Source organism: Hevea brasiliensis, chromosome 17 (assembly GCF_030052815.1).
Source record: "Hevea brasiliensis isolate MT/VB/25A 57/8 chromosome 17, ASM3005281v1, whole genome shotgun sequence".
NCBI classification, from domain to species: Eukaryota; Viridiplantae; Streptophyta; class Magnoliopsida; order Malpighiales; family Euphorbiaceae; genus Hevea; species Hevea brasiliensis.
In genome coordinates, this window is record NC_079509.1 from 7,875,931 (window position 1) to 7,890,461 (window position 14,531).

At 36.3% G+C, this 14,531-nt stretch overlaps 3 protein-coding genes and 1 non-coding gene across 4 annotated transcripts; 1 reads left to right on the forward strand and 3 right to left on the reverse strand.

The window, feature by feature from the left end:
- The first annotated feature begins 2,740 nt into the window (after positions 1–2,740).
- LOC110672513 (protein JINGUBANG-like) lies at positions 2,741–4,018 on the forward strand. Its single transcript, XM_021835311.2, has one exon. It carries the CDS (start codon positions 2,781–2,783, stop codon positions 3,855–3,857), a length of 1,077 nt encoding a protein of 358 aa, XP_021691003.2. The 5' UTR covers positions 2,741–2,780; the 3' UTR covers positions 3,858–4,018.
- A 5,195-nt stretch (positions 4,019–9,213) lies between these two features.
- LOC110672516 (uncharacterized) lies at positions 9,214–9,866 on the reverse strand. Its single transcript, XM_021835313.2, has one exon. It carries the CDS (start codon positions 9,800–9,802, stop codon positions 9,389–9,391), a length of 414 nt encoding a protein of 137 aa, XP_021691005.1. The 5' UTR covers positions 9,803–9,866; the 3' UTR covers positions 9,214–9,388.
- Positions 9,867–9,928: 62 nt separating this feature from the next.
- On the reverse strand, positions 9,929–10,000 carry TRNAT-UGU (transfer RNA threonine (anticodon UGU)). Its single transcript has one exon. It is a non-coding gene; the product is annotated as a tRNA-Thr (tRNA).
- Positions 10,001–12,027: 2,027 nt separating this feature from the next.
- LOC110672531 (leucine-rich repeat receptor-like serine/threonine/tyrosine-protein kinase SOBIR1) lies at positions 12,028–14,305 on the reverse strand. Its single transcript, XM_021835334.2, has one exon. The coding sequence runs from the start codon at positions 14,230–14,232 to the stop codon at positions 12,328–12,330; it is 1,905 nt and encodes a 634-aa protein (XP_021691026.2). The 5' UTR covers positions 14,233–14,305; the 3' UTR covers positions 12,028–12,327.
- Positions 14,306–14,531: the final 226 nt, after the last annotated feature.

Sequence of the window (14,531 nt, forward strand, 5' to 3'; positions counted from 1 at the left end):
TTACTTATTAATTATGGCAACACATGAAATAAATAAAACTTGAGAGGACATCATTGCAAAAGCCTCCTTTTTCTGTGGACCGGCACAAGGCGTCCAGGTTGTCCCATTTTGTCACACGTGTCTGTATTATTTCCCGACGAAAACGAGCAACTCCGCTCAGCGTTTTGTGCATTTATCCGCTGAAAGCACACCCCAATTGTACCACCACATATCAGCACCGTTGGACAATCGATGGGGACAATTTCTGTGCGTTTCTGGCGAATAAGACAGGCAGAGCTTTGTCCAAAAGGCGAGATGCATACAGTAATTGAAAAACAACTACGGGATCTTTAATGAGATATGAAAGTGATTAATGCAACCACTGGTCTGAAAATAAATCAAACAGTTTCCAGTTAATGTATAGATTTAAAAGCATAGGACCCTATGATAATGAACATGATGGGTTCCTGTGAAACAAGTACACTTGATTGCTTTGCTATTGCTGGCTACTCATATTTTAGCTGGATTTTTTTTTTATTTAGGGCTTTCAAAATATTAATATTTTTATTATTAAATGTAGACAAAATAATTGACTCATCTAATTATCTTGCTTTATAAGATTGGATTGAAGATTTTGGACTTAATTGTAATACCAAAAGAGTGTGAAAAGGAGAAGAAAAAAAAGATTGGAGAAGTGGTAAAGATTGGCTTAGGATCCCTTTCAATCAACTTTGATATGCGTTTTGCACCATGAAAAATATTTTTCTTCTTGTTGCATGCACTTTTCTTAAATTCAAAGTTTGCATAATTAAATTAATTGAGATATATATAAAATTAATAAGAATAATTTTTTTTTATATATAAAAAAGTTTAGAAGTAGAGTATTTATTCTAAAACCAGGGAAAGCTTGCAAATTAACAGGGATTCACAGTAGAGTTTACATATCGCTTACCCACAAGAAGTTGTAAAAATAATGATCGGTAAAATTTAAACTCGAGATGAGATGCATCAAAAGTTAAATCATTAACCATTAAATTGATTCTTATTTGTATTAATTTGAATAACTTTAATTATAAATAAGCAAAAATATTTATATCCAATAATGATATGTAAATCAGTTAGCGGTACAACAGGAAAATTCACGAAAATTATTATGGATAGTAATTTATATGAAAATTGAGAGGCTAGCTAGTGTGTAAGAGGATATGGACCCATGTGGGGAGATATAAGGATTATGGAGTAAAAGAGAAATTGCTCTTTTAGGAAAGTGAAGGAAATGTAGAATCCCAGGAAGGGATGATTGTGAAATGTGAAAAAGTCAAGAGCAGAGCACCAGAGGTCTTCTTGGCGCTAGCCAATTTCAACCTCCACCATAAGAATGTGAGTAGTATGTTGGTGATGGGCAAGACAATAGCTTCGAGAAACAGAGACTACTCACATGTTTCGTGGACGTGGTAGGTGTATGGGTCACCACTCGCTGCCCATTGGCTCTTTACTCCCTCTTGCCTCTATTTTTAACCCTTGTTTTTTCTCTATCACATACTGATATTTCAAAGGTTGATAAACCTTGCTCGTCCTTTCATTTTCTAGTTTATGTTTGTACATTGATGCGTCTATCTCAATGGTATTATAAAGTGTGGATTTATGGGCTTAAAGCCTTTAGCATTTAAAGAGCTTATTTGAGCTTCCAAGCCCTTATTTGTCAAACCCAACAAACTTAAGCCATTTCACTTGGGCTGACATGTTAGAGAAAAAGAAAAAAAAATAATGTAACCATGTGTTTAGGCAACTAAAAAAGGCTTGTAATATTTCCACCCAACACTTGTCAATAAATTCAAAACATAATATATAATATTGTGTCATTTAAGTGGTTGATCACATGATTTGTAATCATTTAATAAACTCAAAATCATTTAAAAACCATAAATATTAGCTCATGCTACCATCCAACCACTAAAATATGAATACTTTTGAACAAATCTCAAAAATTCATCTTCAAAATGGGTGTGGTGTCAATATCATACATATTAAAGAACTAATTAATTAATTAAAACTCAGTATGATGATTTGATTCCATTAATATAGCACATGAATTCACGTAGCATAAAAAGTGTTGATTAAATTAAATTAATAGTAATTGAATTGATATATAGTATAATTAAATAAGTTTATTAACCCAAGACATTGGTATCCTTTTCGCTCGACGGTTGTCATTTAGGCTGGTTTATTTTGTGATTAGCAAGCATAAATAGGATTCTATGTTTCTAAACAATACCTTTATTTTCATTCAAGCCCACTAATTAAGTAATTGTGCACCCCACAATGGTTTAAAAAAATATTCTGCTAATTATTTTGAATGGTTGCTCAGAAAATGTAAGCTCCATTTCAGACAAGAAAGAAGAAATTATGTTTAACAGATCAGAGAATAATGTAAATGAAATGAAAATCTTATAATTAGAGGTAACTTATTAACTAGATTATTCATTATCCATGATTATTAATTAGAGGCAGATATAATTCATTATCTATGGGGTGATCACAAAGTTCACAACATGTTGCTGGGAAACCAGGTAAGTGGGAAGTTGAGTGGAGAGATACTTGGAATTGGAGTTACATTTTCAGTTGATTTTAGGGCCCACATCTCCGACCAACCATATCATATCATATTTCCAGTTCTTGCCAAGTGTCAAGTCTGTAGATACCTACAAATACTATAGGTCTCCAGGCTTGCCAGTTGCCACATGATCTCCTCTATTGTTCCATTATTTATAGCATATGCTACTAGTCTTCCAAGCTCAAGTATGGATTCCCATATGCTCAATGATTCTCTCCAGTTTTCAAAACACAGCTGCATCTGCATCATTACTCTCAAAACCCCAAAGCCACACATCAGCTGCCTGTCAATTCACAACACCTTACTTTACGCAGCCTCGATCAATGAAATCAATGTCTTTGATTTGTCCAACTATACCCACATCGATAAATTTGCTGCAAATGATCCATCTTCCGGTTTCATCAAATCTATAGCATTCCACAACAATAAAGTCTTCACAGCTCATCAGGACTGCAAGATCAGAGTCTGGCAAATTTCTCCTTGCAAAGAACATCACCTTTTGTGCACGCTCCCTACCGTTAAAGACCGGTTTCGCCATTTTTTGTTGCCCAGAAACTACGTTAACGTTAGGCGTCACAAGAAGCGGCTTTGGATCGAACACTGGGATACAGTTTCTGGGTTAGCTGTGCATGGAATGTTAATATACTCAGTTTCTTGGGATAAGAGTTTTAAGATATGGAATGTGGAAAATAATAGGTGTTTAGAGTCTGTTTTAGCCCATCAAGATGCTGTTAATACAGTGGTTGTGTCTGATAATGGGACTGTTTACACAGGTTCTGCTGATGGGTTAATTAGGGTTTGGAAGAAGGTTGGCAAGGAGAGAAAGCACAGTTTGGTTTATACTTTGGAGAAGCATAAATCAACGATAAATGCACTTGCACTAAACGGTGATGGGTCAGTACTGTTCTCCGGTGGCTGTGACCGTTCAATCATGGTGTGGGAGAGGAAGGAAGTTGATGAAAATGAACATCAGATGGTGTTTGCGGAGGCATTGTGGGGTCATGCAGGGGCAATATTATGCTTGATGACTGGAGAGCATTGGCTAGTGAGTGGGTCATCAGATCGGACGGTGAGGATTTGGCAAAAAGGGAAAATGGAAGGGTATAGTTGTATGGTAGTTTTGGAGGGGCATGAAAGGCCAGTGAAATCGCTTGTGGCAGTTGCAGGAGGAGGTGCGTATAATAATGGTGGTTCGTCTTTGTCGATTTGTAGTGGAAGTCTTGATGGGGAGATAAAAGTATGGAAGGTCTCTGCTGAAACCTAAATAGGGTATCTGCAGATATAGATTAGTTAGTAATTAGTTTTTTTTTTTTCAGAATGATTAGTTAGTAATTAGTTAATTAGTCTTTACATGGGTAGCTGTATATCTTATCATAATTAATTGTTAGCGAGCAGCAAATTAAAAAGAGAAAAGGTTATTTCCTTGATTACGTCTCAATTAATTTTAAGTACCTTTTTATATGAAAATTCATTAATCTTGATTCTTTATTATGTAGATATAATTTGGAGAATTTTTATTCGATGATGAAACTGATATATATACAACAATGAGATTCAAGCCATGTGCAATTATTGTATGATTTTATTATAAAATTTCTCCCAAATTATATGCTAAGTGAAAGGTTGCATTTCGTTACATACCCACAAACAGAATGTATAGTGCCAAAATGATCGAAACTGAAGCCACCCCAAAGGCAAACATTCTTTTTTCTTGCTGCAAGAGAATACTATTTATAATAATAAGTATTTGGATATTCATAGTGATGGTCGATCGCATGCTTTTTGAGACCCATTACTGAATGTATGTTTTCATTTTGTATTTAGAGAGAGAGAGAGAGAGAGAGAGAGAGAGAGAGAGAAATTGTTGGTTGCTTTTCTCTTTTGAGACGTTATTCTCTTTCTTGCTTTCTTCTCACATCAAATTTTGTTCCTCTCAAAAAAAGACATCGCTTGCTGAGTACCCCATCAAATTTTCATTGCTTTTCTCTCATATTTTAGAGTTTTTTTTTTTTTTTTCTTTTTCATCAATGGAAATCAATCCTTTACTAGTTGGTTCATGTAATGCCACCAAAATTAAAATTGAAGTATTCCAGTCCTAATGATTTATGATTAAGCATTAGTTCCAATTAGATCATAAGTATTTCAGTGTATAATCATTAATGCAGTTCACAAGTAACAAACATAAGAATAGGCAAAGTATTTGAAGAAATTAATGATTTAAGACAGATGCTGTCTACTTGCATACGTCTTAGAATACCACACCCATGTATTCTGTTCCAGTAGTAAACTCATGAGGAGTGAACTGCTTTCCAGTAACATCACCTTAAAGTTTTCAAGCAACTAAGAATTGTTCAAATTGGTCACCAGGTATAGTCATTCAGGTGCTCTCATTTTCACATGAAGAGATGTATCCAAATGCAAGACTAACTAGTGGCAACAGATGCAAGTTTCCTCAACAGTCAACATAAAGCAACGCAAATCATCAAGGAAGTTAACAAGCATGGTAGAGTGGAAATAAATTAGTCCAAAAATCAGTAATAGGGAGAGAGGATCCTGCTACAACACAAAGTAAAACGAGTGCTCCAAATTTCCAAATTTAAGGCCAATCAATCAGCACATTTATTTCCTTCAGTCTATTGGTGACTTCTTTTACATCAGAACCCTTGACAGCAATTTTAATGCACAAATTAATCCACCATTGTGTTCCACATATGAAATCTTCCCTTCTAGACTTAGAAATCTAAATTTTGGGAAGGACAGAAGCACTCAAAAATCAATCTAACAAAGGCTTACCTAAAGTAGTTAAAGTAGCTACACCAAAACAGCATACCAAATCCTCTTGTGTATGGAATTGACTTAAATTACCTCTGTCTGGGTACTTTTTGCTCATCCACATAACCATTCACCTTTGCCACGAATGAAATTCCCAACTTATTCTGGTAGTCTAGTTCCTCATCATTTGAGTTGAGCATTTAGTTAATTGAACCAAAATAAACCAAATTTTCTAGCACATCTAAAATAGTAAATTTAAAAGATAATTGAATATACTTGGTTCGGTTACTCAGTTTAACTGAATTAATAGAAAAAATATAATTTATATATATTATTTGATATCAATGTATAAATTATTATTAAAAATAAAAATATCATTAAATATTTTAATACGAATAATTACAAATAATATATATTAATAATTGTTGTGCAGCACGGAAATGCGTAAATTACAAAGAAAGCAAACACACAAAACACCAATATTTACGTGGTTCACCCTTTTAACATAGAGCTACATCCACGGCCATGCAATCTTCCACTATTAATAAAAATAATCATAAATTATAAGTTTAAACTATATTACTCATCAACCAATTACACTCAAGAGAATCCACACTACATAAATATATTAGTTACTCCTCTTTGTCTCCTCTAAACATAACCCAATATATTTACTACTTTAAATACTACACCCTACACCACAAAGAGTATTTTCAACTACATGAGCAAAAGCAAAAGCCTTCTTATCAATGGATAAAAATTTCTTCCTCTTGAATTTTATGACATTTCTCTATCTTAGGCCCAAGCCTCTCTCTCTTAATGGGATTACAATAGGCAATAGCCCCTTAATGGGCAGAGCCAAATCCTCAGCAATTGGCAAAGCCACTCTCTATAATGGGCGACAGCCCCACTTCACGAGCTGAAAGCCATACTCTTCAATAGACGAAACCACTCTCCATGAGCAAAAGCCTGTCTCAATGGGTAAAGCGAAATAACCATTCTCCTATCTATAATGTTAATTCCCCCAATCCTAATCTAATAAGGAATTTCACTCAATTTATGAATAACATTAACATAATAATTCTACCATTTATAGGAAATATTCATCCATTCTATTAAAAAATATTTCACCCACTTAAATTAAAAAAAAGTCACTCGAAAGCCCACTAGAATTTTGAGTCAACAACAATAAAATTTATTAATTGAAAAAATTCTAATATTTCAATTACTATTTCAAATATAATTGAATTGATGATTGAAAATTTCAAGAATTACTAAGCGAACTGATAATCACATTCCTACTTATCGTGCCAAATTTGGTCGGTTCGGTTTTTTAGTTATAACTGAATAATGGACACCCCTACTTATCCTGCCAATTACACCGTACATCTTCATGTCTATCACATTTCTTTTTCAGTGACAATTCAAATATTTCTTTGATATCCGCTGTTTCTAGTGCATGTTGTTTGAAAGTTTGAGAAACATTTTATCTTCATCATCATTGCAAAAGCATCATTTCCCAATAGCAAGAAATAGAACTCACCAAGTTCCGATATTACACGGCAATGACAAATAAGGTATGATCAGATCAACATAAGAAGATCGCAACTAAACTAGTTTTTCTGGCAAAGGTATATGGTAAACTATTTTGACTTCAAAGTCCAATCTATGGAAGCAGAAATCAAATTTCCATTCACTTTTGCCACCTTCAGAAACTACAACATCTAGCACGTTCAAAGGCTATTTATTGGAGATATATAGTAACATGTAAAAAAACATGGATACAGCAGAACTTCTATATATTCCTAAAATCAGATTTTTGAAAAACTGAAAAAAAGGGGAAACATTTTTGTCAGCTTGAAAGGTTCCATGGCATGCACATCATATTCTCAATAGCAATTATGCTAAAAATCATAGACTCATCCAAAGATAACGAAATAGAAATAACAATTTAGCAGAACCAATAAATTTTATCTAAACTTGACAATTTCCATAAAAATCACTACGAAGTACTCATTGAGCCTTGAAAAATATTGCATACTTTATATTTCAATTCTCAAAGCCATTCGAAGCAAAATTCTATTTGAAGAATATACATAGTCTACTTCAGCAACCATGAACGATATCAAAGAAACTGAGAGATGCGAGAAAGCCATCATGTATATAATCCTTCACCAAAGAGCTCAAAGCTTTGTGTTGCTGATTCTTCCTATGCTTCAAACTGCAAACAGCTTGTCATCTATTCATATTCAACCATTCTATTGATCACCAAGAATCAGACTAATACATATTTTCCTCTGACTAGTTTATTGATCTAGTTAAAATTAATGCTCAGATGCCTAAAAAAGGCTTTTCTTTAAGAGGCCCCAGCATAACAAAGCCTCAATTTAAGTATTGTAGCCAGCTACAGAAAACCAGGATATCAAAATCAGTGTTATTAAAGGCGAGTGAGGCAACGAGGCAAGGCACCAAGAGAGGTGAAGCGACGCTCTAGCGCCTCGCCTAGCACCGCCTAGCTTAGCATTGAGAAGGCGAGCACCCCAACGACACAAGCGAGAGGCTCTAAGGTGCTGAGGCAACACCTCTGGGAAGAAACGTCATTTTTTTTTTCTCCTTTCCTTTTTAATTGTTTTTAACCCTAAATAAAATTAAAACCCTATCAGCCTATTTCACAAGAAACACTCACAGACCTCATGCAAAAGAGAAACATTCACAGTAGCTCCTCTCTCTCAACTATCAGGTCTCTCTCTCTCTCTCTCTCTCTCTCTCTCTCTCTCTCTCTCCTTCTTTCCTGTCTTTCTTCTCCTCTTCTCCTCTAATCTGTTCTTGTCTCAACACAGCAGAGTCATTTTGCACATTTTTCTCTTTTTACTTTTTTGTTCTTCTTTTTCTCTCCTCCTCCTTCTCTCTTCTTGAATTCTGCTGTATGGGTGTTGCTAATTTATATGGGTATTATTATTTTGTTGTCAATTTGTTAATTTGGTGAGCATATGTAGGTTGTGAAATTTAGCTACAATTAAAAATCATGCTCTTTTTTATCTACTTGTATTGTCTTGTTACTTATTAGGTTGTGGCGCCTTACTTCAAAGTCCTTGCCTCGCCTCTCACCTAGGGCTATAGGGTACCCTATCGCCTTTTGCCTTGAAAACACTTATCAAGATCCTCTCAATCTAGGAACATTTGATTCTAAGCTATATTTTCCTTGTTCTTACCCTCATCCTCCCGACACATTCAACAAGGCAAAGTAGCAGACAGAGTGATTGATATTTGTTGCAAAAGTCAATCTCTCCCATCTCAACTAGCCATTTTCCATCTGGTCATATAGAGCTAACTCCACATCAAAACAGATGTGTTAATCCCTTGTAATATTCTCTAGCATCTTGTCAGAAATATTTTGTGTTGAATTTTTTTCCCTTTTTTCTTTATAGAACTTTTTTTCCCCCAGTTTAATGAGAGGTGAATCTAAGCAATATAATTCTGTTAAGAAAAAAAATCTAAATGATAAAATGGAAAATTCCTACGCTTCTTAATTCCATCCAACTGCAATAATAACTCTCCATCACGAATGACATATTTTAGTCTATTTACTTTAGTCTTATAGAAACTTTCTTCCTACGCTAAGCTTAAGAAAGTGCGAGAGCTTTTTCCACCCTACATCAAATTTATAGCTTTGCCACTGTTAATTGTGGGAAACTACACATGTGGTATCACAGTGAAAATTGGCTAAGTGTGCATCTAGTTGTGAGCATTTAGAGATGGAATGAAAAGGGAAAAGAGCTACCTTCTGGTCAGGTGACGAACAATTTGGTAACTAAAAGAACAAAATTCCAGTAATTTCCACCACAATCAGCAAGAAATAATTCCATTTTGATTCGTTTGATAATCTGAATGTATGATGCTCTATCTCAAAAGTTACTTAAAAAATTAGTACTCCAAGCGAATATTCATATTCTGATTCAAAAACTATAGAAAGGAACAAGGGCAATGAACCAGCAAGACATGGAATTTTTACCAAGATGCCTATTATGCCTTTCGTCGGAGACGCTTCCTGAGCTTCTTGTACTTGTGTTTATTCATCTTCTTCTTCCTCTTCTTCTTCACACTATCAGCCCACATGATCCTCGCATCATCAGCATCGTTTCCAGTAGAATCAGCCCCAATAGCTTTCAATTGATCAGACCCAGTCATGGAAAAGGGGTTTAAGCAATACCCAAATGGGAAATTGGGGTAATAAAACTGCAGGGGTTTAGTAGGGCTTTGAAGTATTGGGTTGTTCTCTATGGCAGGGGAGTCGCAGGGAGGAATTGAGTTGTTTATGAAATCTGGTTTGGCCGAGTGAAGGACGGGATTGAATAGCAGCGGAGTTTTGATGGCTGTTGCTATGATTCTCAGAGATGGCGTCGTTTTTTTGGCTAGCTTATTGATTAGGCTGCCCATTGGAGGTTCGCGTTCACCATGAAAGCTGAAACAAGTGATTTTTATGAGACCTAACTCAGAGAGAGATTTGAACTTAACGGTGTCGTTTAAGATGGTAATGATTAAGAAGAAAAAGTAAAAGCAAAATGCCCCCACGCAGGATCGAACTACGGACCTTCAGTTTACAAGACTGACGCTCTACCACTGAGCTATAGGGGCTTCTTATATTTACTTAAACTAGAATAATTATTGAAAGTACAAGAGCCCTGGATTAGTAATTGCTCATACATTGTTCTACTTGCAAAATCGGAATCGAATTGTCACTTGTGGGTATGTTCAAGAGTGCAATTTGCATTCTGATATAACTTTGGACCATCTCTTGCTTAATCAGTTTCTTCAACGGGAATCCATACAGATACACAATACAAAGTTCTTAAGTTGGACTAATTCTTTGGATTAGTCTTCGCTCTTTATGGAAAGGGGTCCTAATATTTCCATGTTCACAAGGTGGACTGAAGAATTCATGTATGTAACTGTCCAGAATGCCTAAAAATGTAGATATTTTGCAATGCTGTAGGCAGGTGTACAATGCAAGTAAGGCTTAATGTTGCAGCTTCTTACAACTCACACTCATTGTATTGAACTATTGATTACTGATGAATCTCTGGACAAATATCTGCAAATTATCCTTTCTGTGATCAATGGAAGCTATGCTTCAATTTCTATTTATAAAACATCCTGATGAAACACTTGGAATGATACAGAGGATGTGCAATTGCTGAAGCAGGAGGAGTTAGTAAGATCGAAGCGACTCACTTGGAGGGGATTTTCCCGCAGTTATGAATTTTTCACATAGAAACATGGTTTTGATTTCTTTTTCTTTTCCCTTACGCTGGAATCCAAACTTTCCAAATTCTGATTGGCACAATTAGTTGCAGATGAGGATTTTAAGAATAATTCTATATCTCTCTATCTTAAAGCCTGGACAAGTACTAACCTACTTTAAATATTTAATTAATAAATATGGGTGACCACAATTTGAGCCTGTACATGAGAGCTCAGATGCCATGTCAAAAAACCACTAATATCTCTCTACTATTAGTAACTCCTTAACAATACATTTTTGTGCATGGATGTAATCCTCGGATCAATTTTATCATCTGCTTGTGTAAGTAAAGTGTTCGTGTCTTCTATATGTGTTGGTGAACAATCATGCTGGCTATGGAGCTTTAACTGATGCGTGCTCAATTTTCTCTAAAATCCAGCGGTGGGTGAGTTTGCCTCCATTTTTGTCAAATAATCAAGTGAACAAACAAGATACAGACTATCAGCAGCCGTGTGATCTGAATTCATGTTTAATGTTCAATCTCGGAATTTTCTTCACATTTTGGACAATGACAGAAGGCTGAAAAAGTCTTGTATAAAAGACAAGGGGAAAAAGATTTAAAAGTGGAGAGCAATTCGGAATTTTATTGGTTATTTTGGAGGAATCTCTTTTACTTTTCCACTGAAATGGTACAAAGCACTTCTGTTAAGAGTCCACGTCAAAAGATTGCAAGGAAGGAATGAATTTAAAATGTTTATAAGAGTGAAGTGCTAGTTATTTAATTATTAGTTTTAATCTTTTAGTAATGGTTGGTTCCAAGAAGCTCATTTCATTCGTTACGAACTCTTATCTCGACTCACTCACTCAATTTCGTCCCTTCAAATCAAGTTGGTAACAGATACATTTTCAATTATCTTCACTCCAAGCTTGCTGCTAACTTCCAGTCTTGCATTTATTGTGCCTCTCATTTTTCTTTTGTTTCAACTTCGTTATAATCAATTGAATGCCATACTAAGGGCTATTTGCATAAGTAACAAGGCTCAAATTAAACAGATAAACTCTCCTAGTATCTAGTAAAATTTCCCAAAATCTTAAAGATACAATGGTTATGCATTGACTGATTTTGTTACAGGATTTCAGACCACTCCCTGCAGCACTTTCTCTTTATATCTCCGATAATGGGAAAGTTAATTGGTTGTCTACTTGTCTTTAATTATGGATTCATATCAGACGAACACTCATCATTATTGTCAAAAGGGTATTTTCATGTCTATCCTCTACTTTTCCTTCCAGAAGAATTGAAAATAGGTTGGTAGTATGGCTGCAGCAGCCTTCCTGTTCCAACTCCCCACTAGCGTAGTATCTCAGAAACAAAGTGGAAGAAATTTAACCCAAAATCGTTTAGAGTGGAGAAAGCGAATCCATATAACCGACCTCAGATTTTTAGGATAAAGCTTAATTGAGTTGAGTATACAAAATTTAACAATTTCTCAAGCTTATGAGGATCTGAATACATTTTTTAATAGGCGCTTTCTATATGAATACGCTCAAATTCTGTAATTATACAAATTGCTATAATGCAAAACAACATATTACAACACATTTCCTTGCTAGAACTTGCATAGATTGCTAAATACACAAAATCAAAGTTTGAAAGTAAGCATTTTTTTTTACATGCTTCATTATTCCTAAAGGCTTATCGAACTTCTTGCATGCTTGACTAGTGCTTGATTTGAGACAGCATACACCTTATATCCTTGCTGTTAGGCCTTTGTTTTGGGTCATCCAGAGTGCAAAAGCAAGCAATTTTCAGGACCAGCAGCATTTGCTCCTCGTACCCTTTTCCCATCAGCTTCGGATCTATTGCTTGCATTGGACTTTCGGATGTCATGACATTCCTCATCCACTTGACCAGACTCATTTCGCGGGTGGTTTGGAAGAACTCATCAGATGGAAGCTTTCCTATCACCAGAACCCCAAGCAGCACGCCAAAGCTGTAGATGTCACACCTGTCTGTAAACTTGAGTGTTTGATGATATTCTGGTGCTATGTATCCCACGGTTCCTGCAACATTGGAAGTTGTGATATGTGTATTCGCATCTGGCATTGCCTTCGCAAGTCCAAAATCTGCAATTCGAGCTTCCATGTCATCATCAAGAAGGATGTTTGCTGGCTTTAAATCTCTGTGAATAATGCGTGGACTATGATTCATGTGAAGGTATTCAAGCCCTGATGCTACTCCTAACGCAATTTTATGCCTGGCAAGCCAATCCAATTCTCTAGTGCCATCTGAAACCTGATTCAAAACGTCTTGCAAACTACCATTCTTCATGAATTCATACACAAGGTAATGGCAATCGGGCCGAGACACATGTGCCAGAAGAGGAAGAAGGTTCCTGTGTCGAATTTGACCCACTGTGTTTATCTCTGATCGAATTTGCCTCATTTTCTTGTTCAAAAGCTTACTGTCTTCTTCAGTTAGTTCTGTAGCGTCCCTTGGAGGTTGGATGATCTTCTTTATTGCAATCATTTTTCCATTACTTCCAGGCAACTCAGCTTTGTACACTTCTCCACACCCACCTCTACCAATGACTTCTAAATTAGCAAGCCCGTCTTCTTTCTCCAAGAAAGCCAAATGCTCTGCTTTCTTTATCACGTGAGGACTAAAGATTGCTGGCCCTGAGTCTCTTCCTCCACCTCTTATCGCTGCCAATGCTAGCTTGAACATCACCGAAAACACAAACCCGGATATACTTCCGGCAACTGCTCCGGCGAGAAATCCTAGGATCCAACCACTTAGCTTCCTTCTGCCATTTTTGCCCTTGTGATGTTTACCTTCTGTTGACGATGGGCTAGGAGCTTGAGCAGAAGCTGCAGTTGGCCCTGCTGCAGAAGAAATATTTCTGTGTCCTTTGGTTATATTATTATTCTCCTCTAATATGTAACGTTTTGGGTATTGAGACTCCGTGGATCCAGCTTTGCTCATCAGCGGCACAGGTCCCTCAAGAAAGCTATTCCCAGAGAAGTCGAAGAATTGGAGATTACGAAATGAACGTATAGATTTAGGAACTATCCCCGTAAAGAGATTGTTTGCAAGAGAGAGACGTTCCAAGTTGGGGAATTGCTTCAAGAAACTCAAATTGCCAGAGAATTTATTGTTGGAGAGATCAAGAATTCGCAGACGTAAAAGTTTCGATAATTCAAAGGGAACCTCACCGCAAAACTGATTGTTTCCAAGGTCAAGAATTTCCAGTTTCTTGCAGTCAACAATCTGGGGAGGGAGTTGATCAACTAGTTGATTGTTTGGAAGAGAGAGTTCTTTGAGCTCCGAGAGGTGGCCAACCGCAGGAGACAAGAACCCAGTGAGGCGTTGGGACTTAAAGATGAGTCTAGTGATTTTGAGTACATAGGTGTTGTTGTTAGAGAGCCTCCTCTCGCAGAAGACACCTGGATTGTTGCAAGGGGTGGTGGAGGGGCTGCGTTGACCATTGATGCCCAATTCATTGTGGATGATGGAGAAGGCTTTGAGGTCTGAGTGATCGAGATTCACTCTTGCATAAGTGAAGAGGAGGAGGGAGAGGAAAGTAAGGAGGGACAGAGAGGGTTTAGGAGGAGTGAAAGCCATTTCTGATGGGGGGAGCTGGCCTGGGAGTTTTTTTTTTTACAACATTGGAGTTTGTACCACAGTTTTATATTTGTCACACTGGTCATGGTTTTTTATAAGCATAAACCGTGTGGAAAATATGGGACAGTAGACCCAGGATTCCACTAAACTTGATTTGTAAATCTCTTTATTTTGTTTTATTTTTTAATATAGCCCTTTAAAATAAGTTCATTTTCGCACGCATAAGGATAGCAGTTGTTCCAATCCAACTCGATTTATCTTCCATAAGATTAATTTTCTCCAATCTCGTCTCCATTTTA

Excerpts from the sequence above, each read along its gene's own strand:
- LOC110672513 (XM_021835311.2), top strand. The coding sequence starts at position 2,781 with ATGGATTCCCATATGCTCAATGATTCTCTCCAGTTTTCAAAACACAGC.
- LOC110672516 (XM_021835313.2), bottom strand. The coding sequence starts at position 9,802 with ATGGGCAGCCTAATCAATAAGCTAGCCAAAAAAACGACGCCATCTCTG.
- LOC110672531 (XM_021835334.2), bottom strand. The coding sequence starts at position 14,232 with ATGGCTTTCACTCCTCCTAAACCCTCTCTGTCCCTCCTTACTTTCCTC.